Raw genomic sequence first — 22,279 nt, forward strand, 5'->3', positions numbered from 1 at the left:
TGCTTTTGAACGAACCTGATAAAATGACTGTGGAGGTCCTATAGAGATTAGGGTTCCCCTAGCGTAAAGGATTAGAAAAACAGCCCTTAAAGTAAAGTGACTAAACATCTACTTATGTGTTAAGTACTTCTTCAGAGACAAGTTAATATTGGGCCAATCTCTCATCTGTAACTCATAGAATTTCTGGATATCACTTACGCTGATTTACAGATGCTAGTTTTGTTTTCACATTGTGATATATTTATATCAACCATTTATTTCGTTATATATATGCAGAATTTTATCGGCTTCCATAATATACACCTGTTAGATTTTAAGGGACATCATACATTTCTCAGTCACTTCTTTACATGATTTTTTAAGCATTTTCATGTTATAACAAAGATAGCCTTCAATGGGTAATAATGATGGTTAAATAATATAGATAAGTTATGCTAATAATATTTTATTCAGCCTTAGCCATCAGTGAGATAAATAAATATGTTTTTAAAGATGTAGAATGTCTGTCAGGCACAGAGACTAGTGCAGGATGCTGTGAGAAGAAGAAGAAGAAGAAGTAGACTTTAAGACCTGGATAGTGGCAAACTGTATTCTATAGACCTTGCATTGTGATTGGCTGGATCAAGGTCTATGAATCACGATTAACGACCTCTCCAGGAAACCATCGAGGTTGTAACAAGCGTCCTAACTACGGATTAATAGTTAGCATTGATGTTGAACCAGAATAAATAAATAAGATAAACCATTATGATTCTGCAACGGTAATCAAGTCTTAAAAGATCCTCCGGTTACGAAGATGTCTAAGGTCTCTGATAAGAGGTGGATGGGGCTCGAACGGAGCCGGACCTCTCGAAGGAGTCTGTTCGTGGACGACGAGCGTCTTCCTCGGCAGCGAAGGCGATCTGGTCGAGGACGAACTGAGGAATTGGGTGGGGGAATTCTGGGGCCACTGGAAGCAGATCGGACTGGGGCTGGAAGCCGTTCTCGTCAGCGACGTATCGCACGACTACGTCGGTACCGTCAGGTGCAGTGTAGCTGCGAAATTAAAAGGGAGATTTAGTTATAATTCATATGGGATTTATACTTATGAATTCACATATAGATAGACATTGAAATTCCTTTAGGGCAAAGTACAGACGTTGTACTTACGAGTATTCCCCGGCACTGACGATGGTGCCAGCTGGACCATTAGGAGAACCTGACTCAGATGCCCTGATCCCGTTTTCTGCTTCGATGTCGAAGTTGTACCTTCCGTCGTCCTCGTGGACTCGGTCGTCCCTCAAGATGGCCACGTCCTCGAAGGAGTCGTCCCTCACAGAGGAACGAGGGGCAGGGGCGCTATATCCCTGAGGCACACCAAGGGCGACTGAAGCTAGGGCGGCGAGGATTACCTAGGATTATAGACATTATAAACGATCATGTATTTTATGCTTCCTTTGGAAATTATTCAAAAATATACAAATGAAATTAAAAGTTACAGAAGCAAAAACGACTTTTAACAATTTAGATCAATTTAGATCAATAAAATGTATTAGTCTTGTACTTACAAACTTCATCTTGGTAGACCTTTTGGTAACTGATACAAGTGCATCCCTCGTCAAGCTTTATATAGTCAAACGATGTTCAGTCATAGACAAAGTCTCCTTGACCCTAACTAAGAGGTCAGCTAATTGTTCTCGTTCTTCGAGTTCACTTTTCCTAAGTGAAGGTATTCCCTTATTTATAATATTTCTATGAATAATCTTGATTGAATTATATCCACACCATTAGCATACATCAATTGAATCTTGTTTTTTTATATACTATTTTGTAATAAATTACTATATTTCATTGTTAAACAGATATTAAATTAAGTGCCATGTTACTATTTAGCATGAATTACCATCATAGGCCTACTTAAGATCAGATTATTACCATTTTGCAAATTTTCTTATTTTTCTTCATTTTACTTTTAAAATATACTTCAGGAATTACATAAATTTATTCTTTGTTTTTCATTTTACTTATTTCTAAATGAATTTTAGGAAAATATGTCAGTTTCCTTATGTCTTATATATAATATTAAGTGTGTTTAATTCTTCTTTGCCCTGCAAATTATGTGGAATAAGGAAAACTGAGCAAAAATTACATGAATTTTAAACCAATAATCGGTAAAAATAATCTTGAACCTAGATATCCAATCTCAGAAAACTTTTACCTTTCAGCACTGAAAGATATTTTTCCATTGATTTTTATTTAAATATATACCTATATGAATATATTTATGTATATATGTATATATATATATATATATATATATATATATATATATATATATATATATATATATGTATGTATATATATATACATATATATATATATATATATAAGTATATATATATATATATATATATACATATATGTATGTATATGCGTGTGTGTTTGTGTGTGTGTAAGTGTGTATGTGTCTCTGTACTGTATATATAGATATAGAACGCTTAATCTCTGTGGCATTAGACCTCATTTTTTTTTAAATACACAATGTATTTTGTAACTTTATATATTCTATTCTATTCCAACTTTATTACCTTCAATAGAATCGTTTTCTATCTCTCACTGATACGTGTGTGCACACATATGTACGTTTGTGGGTGTGTGTGTGTGTATGTCTGTGATATCTCGAGAACGGGTATACAGCTTTGGCAAATATCACTATGAAAACTATCTTATTTTTAACTATTGCAATCTTTACAGAATCAGGAAAAAAAGGAAAACCAACAATGACATACAAGAGATTCCATGACTCTATTTAGTGATAATAAATTCTATTATGAATTACTGATACATGATAAGGCCAATATGTGGATGAGATCATTATGAGGGGTAGATGGAGATGGTTTGGACATGCTCTTCGCACTTCCCAGGAGAGATTAGTTTACCAAACGTTCAGCTGGGCTCCACAAGGCACTAGATGAGGTAGATGACCCAGGCCTACATGGCTGAGGACTATGAAGCGCGAATAATATGATGAATGGAGTCGTATTGAATTAAAAGCTCAAGATAGAGACGACTGGAGAAATCTAACCGAGGCCCTTTGCGTCAATAGTCGTAGGAGATGATGAAGATGATTATGATAATACAATTTTCATATGAAGCTAGTATTGCCCCTGCGAGTGTTTTTATTTTACAGATTTTTTCGACCAATACAAATTTACTGAAGGAGTATTTTTCCTCATCAAATATAATTCAAATATTATAAAGATCCTCTAACCCTTAATATTCCTTCAATCAAACAATTTGTTTATTAATTCTATATGAAATATTTTTTCTCTTTATCAAATCTTCATATCCTGGTCATGATCAAATGTTTATATATCAATTTCAAGTTTTAGAGGTTTAAAGGTAACTCATGAATGAAAGAGGTAAGGGACAGTAACAATGTCTTACCAGGACAATGCTCTAGAGACTGATCAATGCCCAACCTCTTTCTCCATCAAGCTAGGAACAGGGAGGGACAGATAATGGCTGCTGATGACTCACCATATAGACCCACAGGCTCCTCCCAAACATCACATACCTAGTTCATAAAGATGGTGAGGTTGCAGACACTACAAGAAACTATCAAGCTAGAGGGGGTCTCGAACCCCTGTTCAACAGATCATCAGGCAGGGACGTTTTCAATAGGCCACCGCAATAAGTCAATATTTGTCTTCTACTGTATGTTACGATAACTTCATCCTTTTCATGAATTAATTTAATCTTAATTATTATTATTATCATTATACTGGTTGTTATGGTTAACGAAAGCATGAATAATACATTAGCCCGACATTAAATCTTAAACTAATACACAAAATTCTAAAGTTTCATAGAGAAATACATGTTTCAAAGAACATGTTGAGGGAAAATTTACCTAGTTATATATTTTCCCTGAAGCATTTCTAAAACAACTTGGTCTGTACTGGTTTCAGCTTAGTCCTAATACATATTTTTTTCTTTTTATTTAGCCAAACACGTAATAGATTTTCTATGAGTCAGTGGTAATTTCAAAGGAGAATTTGTATACATTTTTAAAAATTGCTTTGTCTCTTCTACTCTACGCTGTTAAAAATTTGTAGTAAAAAAATAGTAAAAATTCTGGAATAAATGTTGCCAGACATTTACAGCTTTTAAAACGATTATAATGACATAAATGAGTGATATTATGGTCACCGACCAGTAAAAGATAACAACAAAGTATGGTAAAATTACGCCTGTATTTTACTGAAATACGGCAGAGAACAGTGTATATTTAAGGAGAATTCCCAATTGAAATTATATATTTTTAACAGTGTAAAGAGGTATTGATTAAAAGTTTTTTTTTATTACAATATATTCCTATTTCCCCTCCCCCCCCCCCCCCCCCCCTGAAGTAATTTTCAAGTTTGGTAGTTTAAAAGGCCTCGTCTCACCATAAATTTCGCTATATAGGTGATCATAAATAAAAATAATATATATGTTGCTGTTCCTCATGGCAGTCCCACGCAAATGTAAAATCTTGCTCAAAAGTCTGTACCTAATAACTGAGATTGTTCCACTCGTGATGTTTATCAGTTTATTCTATTCCATACACAACCAGAGCATAAGGTAACGTTGACAAGGAGGAACCTGCTCAGTGGTGTCAGTAAGTATCTTTTCTGACACGTTATGTCTTGCAATTCCTTGTATGGAGGGTGGAATGATATTGAAGAGCTTGTGACTCTATAATGATAAACCTAAATATATTACACCAAGCAGGCCTAGCCTCACATGGGTCATGGGGTGGTCTAAGAGAGGATAAGTTATACATAGCCAATCTTCCATAGTTAAGCATAATCTACGTAATAAATATCCTGTTCAGATATGTTCAGATATGATAATAATAATCAACTTGTTCTAATGGGAGTCAGGTAGAAAGCAATTATGGCATATAGCTCTCAATTTTTAAATCTATGACGCCAACATTAGTCCTCTAAGTATAACCTTTTCTTTTTACGTAAAACTATAAAAAATTTCAAGATGGTTGCTTGGTATCTCGAGTCAGAATGAATGATTTTGGGATAAATATCATTCCTTGGGACAGATATAAACATTCTTATTAGTTGTCAAATCGTTTTCTTTATGGGAAAAATGTTTATCTTGGTCTGAAATACAATAATATGAAGCTAGTTTTACGATTTACTAAATATGATAGTATTACCTTGGCAGGAGTGAAGCCGGTGGGGAAGTGAACGTAGTGGTTGAGAGTCTTAGGGTAAGGTAAAGACACGGTAGTCTAAGGGGGTCGTAGGAGACCATAGCAACCACGCGCCCCCTCCCCCCTCCCCTATAGTTAAGCGTACGGCTCCTAATTTAGGTTAGGTGATGTTCTTGTGTTTGTTTCCTTTTATTTCCTTTTTAGAATGTGTTTTTTCAGGCAGCTTTTGAAATTTTACGCGCGGTCTGTCCCGATCAACTACAAATGCTGCAGGATATCTTTTATCTTAGATATTAAATCAGTTTCAAAAAGAGTATTGTATAAATGGATTAATTCAGTTATAGTCATTAATTAGGGAAAGAGATACCATTTCTCTATGACTAGTATGCTCCCTCTATAATTACTATCATTTTCAGATATAGGAGCATCGATATTTTGAACGAAGGGGATGAAGATATTGAGCCTTTATATCAATGCATCTTTATTTAATAAATAGATAAATAGAGAAAAAAAACATATTATTGTACTGTATCGGTAATCAATTCGTCTATCAACAACCAGTTATGAAGATGTCTAAGGTCTCTGATAGGAGGTGGATGGGGCTCGAACGGAGCCGGACCTCTCGAAGGAATCTGTTCGTGGACGACGGGCGTCTTCCTCGGCAGCGAAGGCGATCTGGTCGAGGACGAACTGGGGAATTGGGTGGGGGAATTCTGGGGCCACTGGAAGCAGATCGGACTGGGGCTGGAAGCCGTTCTCGTCAGCGACGTATCGCACGACTACGTCGGTACCGTCAGGTGCAGTGTAGCTGCGAAATTAAAAGGGAGATTTATTTATAATTCATATGGGATTTATACTTATGAATTCATACATAGATAGACTTTGAAATTCCTTTAGGGTCAAAGTTCAGATGTTGTACTTACGAGTATTCCCCGGCACTGGTGATGGCGCCCGCTGGACCATTAGGAGAACCTGACTCCGATGCCCTGATCCCGTTTTCGGCTTCGATGTCGAAGTTGTACCTTCCGTCGTCCTCGTGGACTCGGTCGTCCCTCAAGATGGCCACGTCCTCAAAGGAGTCATCCCTCACAGAGGAACGAGGGGCAGGGGCACTATATCCCTGAGGGACGCCAAAGGCCACTGAAGCTAGGGCGGCGAGGATTACCTAGGATTATAGACATTATAAATTAATTTTATCATGTATTTTATGCATCCTTTGGAAATATTCAAAAATATACAAATGAAACTAAAAGTTACAGAAGCAAAAACGACTTTTAACAATTTAGATCAATTTTGATCAATATAATTATTAGTCTTGTACTTACAAACTTCATCTTGGTAGACCTTTTGGTAACTGATGCAAGTGCATCCCTCGTCAAGCTTTATATAGTCAAACGATGTTCAGTCACAGACAAAGTCTCCTTGACCCTGACTAAGAGGTCAGCTAATTGTTCTCCTCGTTCTTCGAGTTTACTTTTCCTGAGTGAAGGTATTCCCCTTTTTTATAACATTTCTATGAATAATCTCGGTTGAATTATATCCACACCATTAGCATACATCAATTGAATCTGTGTGGTTTTTTCTTCTTTATTTATATATTGAGATAAACTACTGTATTTTATTTTTAAACAGATATTAAATTAAGCACCGTGTTAGCATTTAGCATGAATTAACTTCAAAGGCTTGATCAAGATAGGATTATTACCTTAACTAAAATTTCTTCTTCCTTTTTCCTCGTACTTATTTTATGAAAAACATTATAGTCTCCTGATTTAGTTTCTACAGTATATAAATCAGCGTGCTTAAATCCTATTTGCCTCTAGAATTATATGGAATAAAGAGAGCATAGAAAAATGCATGATTTTCAAATCTATATTTCACTAAAATATTCTTGAAATTAGACATCCAATTTAGGAGACCATTTGCTTTTAAGCAATAGAAGACATTCTTTCTATCGAATTCATTTCCTTTATATATATATATATATATATATATACATATATATATATATAATATATATATATATATATATATATATATATATATATATATATATATATATATATGTGTGTATATATATATACATATATATATATATATATATATATATATATATATATGTGTGTGTGTGTGTGTGTATATATATATATATATATATATATATATATATATATATATATATATATATGTGTGTGTGTATATATATATATATATATATATATATATATATATATATATATATATATATATATATATATACTGCATATAGCACTTAATATCTGTGTTATTAAACTTCATTTTGAAAATTTCCTTTTTTATATCTCATTACATAAAAAATCAACTTTTATTTACATACCCTATCGGTCTCTCTTTTAACAAAATTCTAAACGTCATTATATGCAAGGCAAACAGAGAGGTAAATGGGACATCATAAAACCATACTTGACCTGACCTTTTCTTAAAAGCAAATCAATGAAGTCATTATTATCGCAGGGAGCTGACAGAACTGTAAGCAAACTGCACTATTAAAATGAAAAAAAAGGTCACATCGATTGTGGGAAATTTTTAAGAGTGTAGCTATGACTAAGAATAGATTCAAGAAGTCGCTTATCCTTAATTCCAACAAATTGGTTTAAAATGCGTTCCCTGCAGTCATTCTAGATAAGAATGATAACAACATGGAGTTTTTTCAGAGGCAAATAATTCCCTGGAAAGTTGAACATTTTATGAAACAATGGACAATTATGAATAGACCTCGGGGCGGTCAGCGATTATTCCGATATCATACTGGTATTGTTGCACAACCAATTTAATTAATTTATTCTCATCATTTATTTATTTCCTTATTTCCTTTCCTCACTGGGCTATTTTTCCCTGTTGGAGCCCTTGGGCTTATAGCATCTTGCTTTTGCAACTAGGGTTGTAGCTTGGCTAGTAATAATAATAATAATAATAATCTGAGAGGAAACATTAAGGTTTTGAATCTATAAAATTTTGATGTAGCTTTTGATCATTCAAAATTGATAAAGATCTAATGAGAAATATTTTTTCTCATAACCACCTTCTTGATTCATATATAGAAGTCTTCCAATACGTCAAAGGTGGAATGAAACAATATTGGATTATTATTATTATTATTATTATTATTATTATTATTACTTGCTAAGCTACAACCCTAGTTGGAAAAGCAGGATGCTATAAGCCCAGGGGCCCCAACAGGGAAAATAGCTCAGTGAGGAAAGGAAAAAAGGAAATCTAAAATATTTTAAGAATAGCAACAGGATTAAAATAAATATTTTCTATATAAACTATAAAGATTATAACAAAACAAGAAAGAGAGAAATTAGATAGAATAGTGTGCCCGAGTGTACCCTCAAGCAAGAGAACTGGAGGCTTGTAGTATGTAACGCGACTCAAAATTTTAAGATTGAGAATTCTGACTAGTACAGTGGTGACGTGTTCGACTAGCATTCAAATGGCGGTGGATCAATCCCAGCCCTGGGATCGTGAGTTTAAGCTGTTTACTGAGGAGGCCACTGCTGTGGCTGGGCACCAGATTGCGGCGTTGGGCTTGCACGGCTGACGTTCTGGTGAGTATCTATTCTGAGGATACTGGAACTGAAACCAGACACCTTAAACCTTTAAGCATAAAAATAATAGTTTGAACTATCTGAAAAATGAAAGCATTTTTTTCACTCGAAATAACTTATTAATTAAGTACTAATTTACATATAAGGGCTTCTTACACCCAAAATCATAAATTCTGTGTATGATATGATTGCTATCGAAAAAAAAATTCATGAGTGCCATTAACACTTCCTAATTTTCATAATTCTACGTATAGGAATAATATTTATATTTGAAAATGCTTTTTTCAATATATTAAAGAAATAATTATTAATTTATTTTCATTAAAAAAGAATGGTTTTCTGCTTGGAAATGATTCGCTATAATTTAAAGTGTATCAAACGTTCATTACGTTTGATTTACCAATGATAGTTTTCTTGCTATGCACTTCTTCTAGTTAAAAATAAGATGAAATTAAATATGAATTACATTCCCCAGTGCTAAGAATTTGTACGAAATACTCATCTTGAAGATCAGAGACTTAATTTTATATTTATGAATGCATCAATTAGAATAAATCAGGTTTGATAAAATAAATCATGAATGAATTACGGAGAAAGTAGAAATATATCTCCCAGTGCTCAAAATTTGTGCGAGGTACTTATCTTGAGGAGCAGACATTTAAGATTTATATAATGAAGGCATCATAGAGAATAAATCACGTTTAATAAAATAAACCATGAATAAATTACAGAAAAAGTCAAGAGACGAAGCAAATACCAAATTTGGAAAAGTAAGTTGGACAGGGAGGAGAAAAGCTGGTTGCTGGAGTTCAAGGAGAATAGGTCTCATGACTGGATTTGCTGGACTATATAAAGGTTGGTGATACATTTCCAGTCATCAGTTCCCCTACAGTTAGATCAACATGAAGATCGTAAGCCTTCTAGCTTTTTGTTTTTAGTTAGGATGACATAAGTCTCATGACTTCTCATGTAGTTTATTTTTCTTATTTCCTTTCCTCATTAGGCTATTTTTTCCTGTTGGAACCCCTGGGCTTATAACATTCTGCTTTTTCCTTTATATAGTTTATTTTATGAAAGATCTATTCTAATGTTGTTACTGTTCTTGAAATATGTTGTTTTAGTTGATCATTACTTCACTTGTAGTTTATTCATTTCATTGTTCCTTTGCCTCACTGGCCTATTTTTTCCTGTTCGAGCCCTTGGGCTTATAGCATCGTTCCTTCCCCAAATAAGGTTGTAGCTTAGCTAGGAATAATTTATAGTAATGATAGCATTATGTTAGATAATCTTTGTATTGAGAAAAACAATATCAAAAGAGCTTAGACTTTTTCATTATTCAGGAAACTCCATAAGCATCAGAAATTGATCTTTTTAAATGACATCTTATCACAGGTCATCCTCGCCGCCCTGGCTTCTGTGGCCCTTGGTGTCCCTCAGGGATATGGAGCCCCTGCCCCTCATTCCTCTGTGAGGGACGACTCCTTCGAGGACGTGGCCATCTTGAGGGACGACCGAGTCCACGAGGACGACGGAAGGTACAACTTCGACATCGAAGCAGAAAACGGGATCAGGGCATCGGAGTCAGGTTCTCCTAATGGTCCAGCGGGTGCCATCACCAGTGCTGGGGAATACTCGTAAGTACAATGTCTCTACTTTGCCCTAAAGGAATTTCAAAGTCTATCTATGTGTGAATTCATAAGTATAAACCCCATATGAATTATAATTGAATCTTCCTTTTAATTTCGCAGCTACACTGCACCTGACGGTACCGACGTAGTTGTGCGATACGTCGCTGACGAGAACGGCTTCCAGCCCCAGTCCGACCTCCTTCCAGTAGCTCCCGAATTCCCCCACCCAATTCCCCAGTTCGTCCTCGACCAGATCGCCTTCGCTGCCGAGGAAGACGCCCGTCGTCCACGAACAGATTCCTTCGAGAGGTCCGGCTCCGTTCGAGCCCCATCCACCTCTTATCAAAGACCTTAGACATCTTCATAATTGGATGTTGATAGACGAATTGATTACCGATGCAGTACAATAATATGTTGTTTTTTTTCCTCTATTTATTAAATAAAGATTCATTGATACAAAGGATCAATATCTTTATCCCTTTCGTTCAGAAATACCAATCATAATAGACACATTTACTCTATATGCTCATATAACTGCTAACTGTCTTATTCAAATAAGCCATATATATTTTTTTTTTGATATATTAATGTCTGGATTCTCTTAACGACCTCGGGATCAGAGCCCCAGGCGAAATCACACAAAGACAAGAGCTTGGCTCCGGCCGGGAATCGAACCCTGGTCGGCAAGCTTATATAGACAGTGACTAACCCATTCGGCCACGAAGAAAGATAAAAGTCAATGACAATTCTACCTGTCGAATTCATTAATATATCAAAAAAAAAATATATATATATGGCTTATTTGAATATGAAAAACACGTAAAAATGTGCAAAATTTATCATTAATTGAATGCCAAGTAACAAACTACCAATTAGCTACGATGGTGAAGATGGGTTGATTTCAATTCTAAGTACAAAATACCTGAATTCGACAGGTATAAGTACAGTAGAATTGTCATTGACTTTTATCTTTCTTCGTGGCCGAATGGGTTAGTCACTGTCTATATAAGCTTGCCGACCAGGGTTCGATTCCCGGCCGGAGCCAAGCTCTTGTCTTTGTGTGATTTCGCCTGGGGCTCTGATCCCGAGGTCGTTAAGAGAATCCAGACATTAATATATCAAAAAAAAAAAAAAAATATATATGGCTTATTTGAATATGAAAAACACGTAAAAATGTGCAAAATTTATCATTAATTGAATGCCAAGTAACAAACTACCAATTAGCTACGATGGTGAAGATGGGTTGATTTCAATTCTAAGTACAAAATACCTGAATTCGACAGGTATAAGTACAGTAGAATTGTCATTGACTTTTATCTTTCTTCGTGGCCGAATGGGTTAGTCACTGTCTATATAAGCTTGCCGACCAGGGTTCGATTCCCGGCCGGAGCCAAGCTCTTGTCTTTGTGTGATTTCGCCTGGGGCTCTGATCCCGAGGTCGTTAAGAGAATCCAGACATTAATATATCAAAAAAAAAATATATATATGGCTTATTTGAATATGAAAAACACGTAAAAATGTGCAAAATTTATCATTAATTGAATGCCAAGTAACAAACTACCAATTAGCTACGATGGTGAAGATGGGTTGATTTCAATTCTAAGTACAAAATACCTGAATTCGACAGGTATAAGTACAGTAGAATTGTCATTGACTTTTATCTTTCTTCGTGGCCGAATGGGTTAGTCACTGTCTATATAAGCTTGCCGACCAGGGTTCGATTCCCGGCCGGAGCCAAGCTCTTGTCTTTGTGTGATTTCGACTGGGGCTCTGATCCCGAGGTCGTTAAGAGAATCCAGACATTAATATATATAAAAAAAAAAAATATATATGGCTTATTTGAATATGAAAAACACGTAAAAATGTGCAAAATTTATCATTAATTGAATGCCAAGTAGCAAACTACCAATTAGCTACGATGGTGAAGATGGGTTGATTTCAATTCTAAGTACAAAATACCTGAATTCGACAGGTATAAGTACAGTAGAATTGTCATTGACTTTTATCTTTCTTCGTGGCCGAATGGGTTAGTCACTGTCTATATAAGCTTGCCGACTAGGGTTCGATTCCCGGCCGGAGCCAAGCTCTTGTCTTTGTGTGATTTCGCCTGGGGCTCTGATCCCGAGGTCGTTAAGAGAATCCAGACATTAATATATCAAAAAAAAAATATATATGGCTTATTTGAATATGAAAAACACGTAAAAATGTGCAAAATTTATCATATATATATATATGTGTGTGTGTGTGTGTGTGTGTGTGTGTTTATGTACTAGTGTACACAAGTCGTCAAAAAAAAAGTTTATACATTTAAATAGATATGCATAAACACATGTACGCACAGAACCAACCCCTCCTACCCCTTACCTAGCTATAACCCACTGGTTTTGGCAATTTGTGGGAGAGTGTGGTTTCAGTCTATAAATCTTCAAAATAGCTGACCTGAATCAATTTTCAAATATGTATACAAATTTTCCCCCGAATTTACCAACCACTCATAGGAAATCGATTAACTGTTTGGATAAATAATAAAAAAAGAAACAAATTTGTTCCAAGACTAACTAATTTGGAGTCGGTGAAAGTAAAATTTTTTCAGAAATACTTAAAAAAATGTGGATTTCCATAACTAGCTATATCTTGCGTCAACGTGTTCATTGAAGCCTGCCTTCTTCAAGTAAACTTTGGAATTTATTGTAGTACACTGTTAAAAATTTTCATTAAAAACGGTAATTTTCTGGCAACATATATTTCAGGATTTTTACCGTTTTAAAAACGGATATATTGACGTAAAGGAGTGATATCACGGTCACCAACCTGTAAAAAATAATAACAAAGTCAGGTGAAATTATGGTCGCCTGTATTTTACTGAAATACGTTTAACAACAGTATTTTTTTACGGAGAGTTTTCTAAGAGTTAATGTAAGGCCAATATATTATTCATGCTTCCTTTCTATTATTATTATCATTATTACTTGCTAAGCTACAACCCTAGTTGGAAAATCAGGATGCTATAAGCCCAGTGGGCTCCAACAGGGAAAATAGCCCAGTGGGGAAAGGAAATAGAGTAACAAGAAATAACAACATTAAAATAAATATTGCCTATATAAACTATAAAAGCTTTAACAAAGCAAGAGGAAGAGAAACTAGACAGAACAGCGTGCTTGAGTGTACCCTCAAGCAAGAGAACTTTAACCCAAATAATGATAATGATAATGATGATTAGAATTGTAATTGAAGAATAGGATGAAGTAATAATGTAGGGTTAATGTATTATCTATGAAATCGTTACCCAGAGTAACAATTACAACAAGTGAGCAAGTCCTGAACGCGGACATGGTCCTCGTAGAGGACATACCTCCGCCTGGACTAGGACTTCCCTGTTGGCTTATGCAAAAGTCAGTGCTTTATTTCTGTCTCTTGATATGGCCACTTATGTCATAGTGACACCAGTGACCCCTGTGACCTTGACCTTGGGGTGACCTTGACCAAAATTTAATCAGTTCTTCCATACACATTGGGGAACTACTTGGCCAAGTTTGAAGTGATTCCGTGTAGAAATGTGGCCTCTACGTTGTCCACAGACAGACAGACAAACAGAGAAACAAACAAACAAACAAACAAACAAACAAACCGAACCGAAAACATAACCTCCGCCGCTTGGCGGAGGTAATAATGGTAATGATGATTAAATTAATAATTAACATATATAATGAAGTTTATCGTAGCTTAAAATAGAAGACAAATATTAAGCTGAAATCAATGCCAATAACATATGGGCATGACTAGGTGATGTAAGTCTGGCTATTCACGCTCAAAATGTTTATCCTTCATAGGATGATTGATGTGACGAGCCAAAATTGTTAGATTTGCCAAAAAGAAAATGATATCCTTACCTGTTTATCTTTGATTTCACTAATAGATTTCTATTTCCTTTTCCATAATGAGTAATCTTACAAACCAATGATAATTCTACCATTGCAGTTACATTACATTTAAATACATAGGTATAGGAAATATACTTGCTCACTCAAACTTTAATAGATCATTAGATATAATAAATATTAAACTACATGAAAGGTCAATCATTGGATCAAGATCTAGTTATATCTAAGGTCTCTGATAGGAGGTGGATGGGGCTCGAACGGAGCCGGACCTCTCGAAGGAATCTGTTCGTGGACGACGAGCGTCTTCCTCGGCAGCGAAGGCGATCTGGTCGAGGACGAACTGGGGAATTGGGTGGGGGAATTCTGGGGCCACTGGAAGCAGATCGGACTGTGGCTGGAAGCCGTTCTCGTCAGCGACGTATCGCACGACTACGTTGGTACCGTCAGGTGCAGTGTAGCTGCGAAATTAAAGGGAACATTTATTCATAATTCATATGGGATTTATACTTATAAATTCACACATAGATAGACATTAAAATTCCTTTAGGGCAAAGTGCAGATGTTGTACTTACGAGTATTCCCCGGCACTGACGATGGCGCCCGCTGGACCATTAGGAGAACCTGACTCCGATGCCCTGATCCCGTTTTCGGCTTCGATGTCGAAGTTGTACCTTCCGTCGTCCTCGTGGACTCGGTCGTCCCTCAAGATGGCCACGTCCTCGAAGGAGTCATCCCTCACAGAGGAACGAGGGGCAGGGGCACTATATCCTTGAGGGACACCGAGGGCCACAGAAGCCAGGGCGGCGAGGATGACCTATGATCATAGAAATAAGAATTAATTTGATCATGTATTTTATGTTTCCTTTGGAAATTATTCAAAAATATACAAATGAAATTAAAATTTACAGAAGCAAAAACGACTTTTAACAATTTAGATCAATATAAAGTTTAAGAGTCTTGTACTTACAAACTTCATCTTGGTAGACCTTTTGGTAACTGATACAAGTGCATCCCTCGTCAAGCTTTATATAGTCAAACGATGTTCAGTCACAGACAAAGTCTCCTTGACCCTAACTAAGAGGTCAGCTAATTGCTCTCCTCGTTCTTCGAGTTCACTTTTCCTAAGTGAAGGTATTCCCCTTTTTTATAACATTTCTATGAATAATCTCGGTTGAATTATATCAACACCATTAGGATACATCACTTGAATCCGTGTGGTTTTTTCTTCTTTTTTTATATATTGAGATAAACTGCTATATTTAATTTTTAAACAGATATCAAATTAAGCACCGTGTTAGCATTTAGCACGAATTAACTTCAAAGGCTGCGTCAAGATAGGATTATTACCTTAACTAAAATTTCTTCTTCCTTTTTCCTCGTACTTATTTTATGAAAAACATTATAGTCTCCTGATTTAGTTTCTACAGTATATAAATCAGCGTGCTTAAATCCTATTTGCCTCTAGAATTATATGGAATAAAGAAAGCCTAGAAAAATGCATGATTTTTAAATCTATATTTCACTAAAATATTCTTGAAATTAGACACCTAATTTAAGAGACCATTTGCTTTTAAGCAATAGAAGACATTCTTTCTTTCGAATTCATTTTCTTTATATATATTTATACATATATATATATATATATATATATATATATATATATATATATATATATATATATGCATATATATATATATATATATATATATATATATATTATATATATATATATATATATATATATATATATATATATATATATATATATATATATATAGCACCTAATATCTGTGGTATTACACTTCATCTTGAAAATTTCCTTTTTTATATCTCATTACGTAAAAAATTAACTTTTATTTACATAAACTCCATCGATCTCTCTTTTAACGAAATTCTAAATGTCATTATATGCAAGGCAAACAGAGAGGTAAATGGTACACCATGAAACTATATAACTCGACCAATTTACACCATACTTGACCTGACCTTTTCTTAAAAGCAAATCAATGAAGTCATTATTATGGCAGGGAGTTGACAGAGTGTAGCTATGACTAGGAATAGATTCAAGAAGTCGCTAATTCTTAGTTCCGACAAATTGGTTTATTATACTCACTGCAGTCATTCTAGATAAGAATAATAACAACATGGAGTTTTTCAGAGGCAAATTTGTTGGACAGAAACTTACCGTCTATTAAATTTCTTATTCCTGATCTAGATATTAATCTTTGGCACCGTCGTTCAATTAGTTCATTATGCATGTTGCATAAGATTTTTTATAACTCTGACCATCCTTTACATTAAGATCTCCCTGGACAATTCTATCCTGTTCGTAATACTAGGCAGGCAGTTAATTCTAATAGCCAGGCTTTCTCCATCATGAGGCTCAATACTACATAGTATTCGGGAAGTTTTATTCCAGCTGTTACCAAGTTGTGGAATGATCTTCCCAATCGGGTAGTTGAATCAGTAGAACTTCAAAAGTTCAAAGTTGGAGCAAATGTTTTTATGTTGACCAGGGTGACAAGAGTCTTTTAATTGTTTATATATGACATATCTGTTTTTGACGTTGTTAATAGCTTATATAGGACATATCTGTTTTGACACTGTTACTGTTTTTTAGAATGATATATTGTAATTTCTTCTCATCATTTATTTATTTCCTTATTTCCTTTCCTCATTGGGCTATTTTTCCTTGTTGGAGCCCTTGGGCTTATAGCATCTTACTTTTCCAACTAGGGTTGTAGCTTGGCTAGTAATAATAATAATAATAATAATAATAATAATAATAATAATAATAATAATAATAATCTGAGAGGAAGCATTAAGGTTTTGAAAATATAGAATTTTGATGTAGCTTTTGAGCATTTAAGCTTGATTAAAGATCTAATGAGAAATATTTTTTCTCCCATAACCACCTTCCAATACGTCAAAGGTGGAATGAAACAATATCGGATTATTATTATTATCATTATTATTATTATTATTATCATTATTATTATCATTATTACATGCTAAGCTACAACCCTAGTTGGAAAAGCAGGATGCTATAAACCCAGGGGCCCCAACAGGGAAAATAGCTCAGTGGAGAAAGGAAAAAGGGAAATATAAAATATTTTAAGAATAGCAACAGCCTTAAAATAAATATTTCCTATATAAACTATAAAAATTATAACAAAACAAGAAAGAGAGAAATTAGATAGAATAGTGTGCCCGAGTGTACCCTCAAGCAAGAGAACTGGAAGGATTATAGTATGTAACGCGACTCAAAATTTTAAGATTGAGAATCCTGACTAGTACAGTGGTGACGTGTTTGACTAGCATTCAAATGGCGGCGGATCAATCCCAGCCCTGGGATCGTGAGTTTAAGCTGTTTACTGGGGAGGCCACTGCTGTAGCTGGGAAACCGGATTGCGGGGTTGGGCTTGCCCGGCTGACGTTCTGGTGAGTATCTATTCTGAGGATACTAGAACTGAAACCAGACACCTTAAACCTTTAAGCATAAAAATAAGAGTTTGAACTATCTGAAAAATGAAAGCATTTTTTTCACTCGAAATAACTTATTAATTAAGTACTAATTTACATATAAGGGCTTCTTACACCCAAAATCATAAATTCTGTGTATGATATGATTGCTATCGAAAAAAAAATTCATGAGTGCCATTAACACTTCCTAATTTTCATAATTCTACGTATAGGAATAATATTTATATTTGAAAATGCTTTTTTCAATATATTAAAGAAATAATTATTAATTTATTTTCATTAAAAAAGAATGGTTTTCTGCTTGGAAATGATTCGCTATAATTTAAAGTGTATCAAACGTTCATTACGTTTGATTTACCAATGATAGTTTTCTTGCTATGCACTTCTTCTAGTTAAAAATAAGATGAAATTAAATATGAATTACATTCCCCAGTGCTAAGAATTTGTACGAAATACTCATCTTGAAGATCAGAGACTTAATTTTATATTTATGAATGCATCAATTAGAATAAATCAGGTTTGATAAAATAAATCATGAATGAATTACGGAGAAAGTAGAAATATATCTCCCAGTGCTCAAAATTTGTGCGAGGTACTTATCTTGAGGAGCAGACATTTAAGATTTATATAATGAAGGCATCATAGAGAATAAATCACGTTTAATAAAATAAACCATGAATAAATTACAGAAAAAGTCAAGAGACGAAGCAAATACCAAATTTGGAAAAGTAAGTTGGACAGGGAGGAGAAAAGCTGGTTGCTGGAGTTCAAGGAGAATAGGTCTCATGACTGGATTTGCTGGACTATATAAAGGTTGGTGATACATTTCCAGTCATCAGTTCCTCTACAGTTACATCAACATGAAGATCGTAAGCCTTCTAGCTTTTTATTTTTAGTTACGATGACATGAGTCTCATGATTTCTCATGTCGTTTATTTATTTTCTTATTTCCTTTCCTCATTAGGCTATTTTTTTCTGTTGGAACCCTTGGGCTTATAACATTCTGCTTTTCGCTTTTTATAGTTTATTTAACGAAAGATCTATTTTAATGTTGTTACTGTTTTTGAAATATGTTATTTTAGTTCATTATTACTTCTTCTGTAGTTTATTAATTTTCTTGATTCCTTGCCTCACTGGGCTATTTTTTCCTGTTCGAGCCCTTGGGCTTATAGCATCATTCCTTCTCCAAATATGGTTGTAGCTTAGCTAGGAATAATTTATAGTAATGATAGCATTATGTTAGATAATCTCTGTATTGAGAAAAACGATATCAAAAGAACTTAGAATTTTCCATTATTCAGGAAACTTCATAAGCATCAGAAATTGATCTTTTTAAATGACATCTTATCACAGGTCATCCTCGCCGCCCTGGCTTCTGTGGCCCTTGGTGTCCCTCAGGGATATGGAGCCCCTGCCCCTCGTTCCTCTGTGAGGGACGACTCCTTCGAGGATGTGGCTATCTTGAGGGACGACCGAGTCCACGAGGACGACGGAAGGTACAACTTCGACATCGAAGCAGAAAACGGGATCAGGGCATCGGAGTCAGGTTCTCCTAATGGTCCAGCGGGCGCCATCACCAGTGCCGGGGAATACTCGTAAGTACAACGTCTGTACTTTGCCCTAAAGGAGTTTTAATGTCTATCTATGTGTGAACTTATAAGTATAAATCTCTCCTGAATTATAACTAAATCTCCCTTTTAATTTCGCAGCTACACTGCACCTGACGGTACCGACGTAGTCGTGCGATACGTCGCTGACGAGAACGGCTTCCAGCCCCAGTCCGATCTGCTTCCAGTGGCCCCAGAATTCCCCCACCCAATTCCCCAGTTCGTCCTCGACCAGATCGCCTTCGCTGCCGAGGAAGACGCCCGCCGTCCACGAACAGATTCCTTCGAGAGGTCCGGCTCCGTTCGAGCCCCATCCACCTCCTATCAGAGACCTTAGACATCTTCATAACTGGATGTTGATAGACGAATTGATTACCGATGCAGTACAATAATATGTTTTTTTTTCTCTCTCTATTTATTAAATAAAGATTCATTGATACAAAGGATTATCTATATCCCTTTCGTTCAGAAATACCAATCATAATAGACACATTTACTCTATATGTTCATATAACTGCTAACTGTCTAATTCTGGATATAGGATACTGATCATAGGGAAACTGTGATTTATTTCTACTTATCAAGAAGCATAAATGTATGGATTGATTTACATAATACTCTTGTTGAAACTGATTTAACATTTTGAAATAAAATAAATCTTTTATTCAAACTCGAGATATTGAGCAACCATCTCGAAAATATGTATATTTCTACATAATCAATACATCTGGATTTTCCATGAAACTTCATAACTCTAATAAGAATTCCAGACTCTTATTAGAATTCCAGACTCTTGCATCGACGACAGCTTTTGAATCCTGGATGGAGTCCCACATTAAGTCTAGAGGATTCACTGAGAGGACCAGTTTTAGCAGTTAAGAGCTATATGCCGAAATTGCCTTCTACCTGACACCCCTTTGAATAAGTTTCTGTTAATAATTAATATCATATCTGAACATAATTGAACCTGAAAATATTAAACTATTCAAGATTGGCTACGTAAAGCGTATCATCTTTAAGACTACCTAATGACACATTTGAGGCTAGATCTGCTTAGAATAACATGTTTTTGTTTATTGTTGTAGAGTCAGAAATTCTTCCACATTATTCAACCCTCCCAGCAAGGCTATACTGGACATGATATGTGTCAGTCTAGATAATTACTGACACCGCTGATCAAATTCGTCCCTCTTGCCAACATTACCTCATTATTATTATTATTATTATTATTATTATTATTATTATTATTATTATTATTATTATTATTATTATTATTATTATTATTATTATTATTATTACTTTCTAAGCTACAACCCTAGTTGGAGAATCAGGATGCTATAAGCCCAGGGGCTCCAACAAGGAAAATAGCCAAGTGAAGAAAGGAAAAAAAGGAAAAATTAAATGTTTTAAGAACAGTTACAATAAGATAAACATCTCATATATGAACTACAAAAACTTTAACAAAACAAGCATTGAGAAAGATGCAGTAGTGTGCTCGAGTATACCCTTAAGCCCTGGCTGTTTATGGATTAAGATAAACTGTTAAATGTCAGAAAGAACAATCTGAACATTAGGTACAGACTGTTTTGAACAAGATTCGTCACTTACTTGGAGTCCTACGAGGAACAGGAACATATGTATAGGCACCCGCCACCGGTTGAGATACTACCGCTAAAGAGTTATTGGGTCCTTTAACTGGCCAGAGAGTACTACATTGGCTTCCTCTCTCTAGTAGCGACTCATTGTCCTTTGCTTACGCATACACCGAATACTCTGGCACATTCTTTCTACAGTCTCATCTGTCCTCATACTCCTGACAATACTAAGATTACCAAACAATTCTTCACTGTAGGTGTTAACTGCTGCACTGTAATTGTTCAGTGGCTATTTTCTTCTTGGTAAGGTAAAAAGGACTTTAGGTATGGTAAGCAGCTCTTCTAGGAGAAGGACACTCCAAAATCAAACTATTTTTCTCTAGTCTTGGTAGTACCCTAACCTCCGTATTATGGTCTCCCACTGTCTTTGGGTAGAGTTCTCTTGCTCGATGGTACATTCGGGTGCATCATTCTTTCTTATGTCTCTTCCTCTTGTTTTTTTTTTTTTTTTAAGTTTTTATAGTTTGTACATGAAAGATTTTTTAAGGTTATTGGTGTTTTTGGAATATCTTATTCTAATTGTTCATTACTTCTCTTTTAGTTTATTTAGTTTATTTTTTCCTTCTTGGAACCCTTGGATTTATAGCAACCTGCTTTTCCAATTACGGTTGTAGCTTAGCTAGTAATGATAATAGTAATATAATTATTTATGATTACCTAAAGAACAAGGTTTAGAAGGAGACAAGGCCTTTTAATTAAACTCCCAAGCTTGAGATTAATTCTACCGTGGAAACTGGAGCATATTATGATAAAAACTTTCAATCTATCATCATCACCATCATCTCCTCCCACGCCTATTGACGCAAAGGAACTCAAGAGAATTCATTAGCTAAATTCATCGAAGGATAACCAGTTCCTGATGATGCATATATATATATATATATATATATATATATATATATATATATATATATGTATATATATATATATATATATATTTATATTTATATATATATATATGTTTATGTATATAATATATATATATATATATATATATATATATATATATATATTTAAATATATATATATATATATAAATATATATATATATATATATATATATATATATACTGTATATATTTATATATATATATAAATATATATATACATATATATAAATATATATATATGTGTGTGTGTGTTTATGTACTAGTGTACGCAAGCCGTCAAAAAAAATGTCTATACATTTAGATAGATATGCATAAACACATGTACGCACAGAACCAACCCCTCCTACCCCT

At 34.7% G+C, this 22,279-nt stretch overlaps 5 protein-coding genes across 5 annotated transcripts; 2 read left to right on the plus strand and 3 right to left on the minus strand.

Annotated features, from left to right (window-relative positions):
• Positions 1 to 711: 711 nt before the first annotated feature.
• On the minus strand, positions 712 to 1,692 carry LOC137620181 (cuticle protein AM/CP1114-like). The gene is made up of 3 exons (XM_068350423.1): positions 1,548 to 1,692; positions 1,150 to 1,391; positions 712 to 1,035 (listed from the first exon to the last, which is right to left on the minus strand). Exons 1-3 carry the CDS (start codon positions 1,554 to 1,556, stop codon positions 801 to 803), a joined length of 486 nt encoding a protein of 161 aa, XP_068206524.1. The 5' UTR covers positions 1,557 to 1,692; the 3' UTR covers positions 712 to 800.
• Positions 1,693 to 5,653: 3,961 nt separating this feature from the next.
• LOC137619935 (cuticle protein AM/CP1114-like) lies at positions 5,654 to 6,528 on the minus strand. Its single transcript, XM_068350216.1, has 3 exons — positions 6,520 to 6,528; positions 6,118 to 6,359; positions 5,654 to 6,002 (listed from the first exon to the last, which is right to left on the minus strand). The coding sequence occupies exons 1-3, from the start codon at positions 6,526 to 6,528 to the stop codon at positions 5,768 to 5,770; spliced, it is 486 nt and encodes a 161-aa protein (XP_068206317.1). The 3' UTR covers positions 5,654 to 5,767.
• A 3,132-nt stretch (positions 6,529 to 9,660) lies between these two features.
• Positions 9,661 to 10,839, plus strand: LOC137620183 (cuticle protein AM/CP1114-like). Its single transcript, XM_068350425.1, has 3 exons — positions 9,661 to 9,695; positions 10,177 to 10,418; positions 10,533 to 10,839. Exons 1-3 carry the CDS (start codon positions 9,687 to 9,689, stop codon positions 10,765 to 10,767), a joined length of 486 nt encoding a protein of 161 aa, XP_068206526.1. The 5' UTR covers positions 9,661 to 9,686; the 3' UTR covers positions 10,768 to 10,839.
• A 3,595-nt stretch (positions 10,840 to 14,434) lies between these two features.
• On the minus strand, positions 14,435 to 15,279 carry LOC137620182 (cuticle protein AM/CP1114-like). Its single transcript, XM_068350424.1, has 3 exons — positions 15,261 to 15,279; positions 14,866 to 15,107; positions 14,435 to 14,751 (listed from the first exon to the last, which is right to left on the minus strand). The coding sequence occupies exons 1-3, from the start codon at positions 15,267 to 15,269 to the stop codon at positions 14,517 to 14,519; spliced, it is 486 nt and encodes a 161-aa protein (XP_068206525.1). The 5' UTR covers positions 15,270 to 15,279; the 3' UTR covers positions 14,435 to 14,516.
• A 3,227-nt stretch (positions 15,280 to 18,506) lies between these two features.
• Positions 18,507 to 19,826, plus strand: LOC137620184 (cuticle protein AM/CP1114-like). The gene is made up of 3 exons (XM_068350426.1): positions 18,507 to 18,645; positions 19,130 to 19,371; positions 19,486 to 19,826. The coding sequence occupies exons 1-3, from the start codon at positions 18,637 to 18,639 to the stop codon at positions 19,718 to 19,720; spliced, it is 486 nt and encodes a 161-aa protein (XP_068206527.1). The 5' UTR covers positions 18,507 to 18,636; the 3' UTR covers positions 19,721 to 19,826.
• The last annotated feature ends 2,453 nt before the right edge of the window (positions 19,827 to 22,279 follow it).

This window comes from Palaemon carinicauda, chromosome 26 (assembly GCF_036898095.1).
Source record: "Palaemon carinicauda isolate YSFRI2023 chromosome 26, ASM3689809v2, whole genome shotgun sequence".
NCBI lineage: Eukaryota > Metazoa > Arthropoda > Malacostraca > Decapoda > Palaemonidae > Palaemon > Palaemon carinicauda.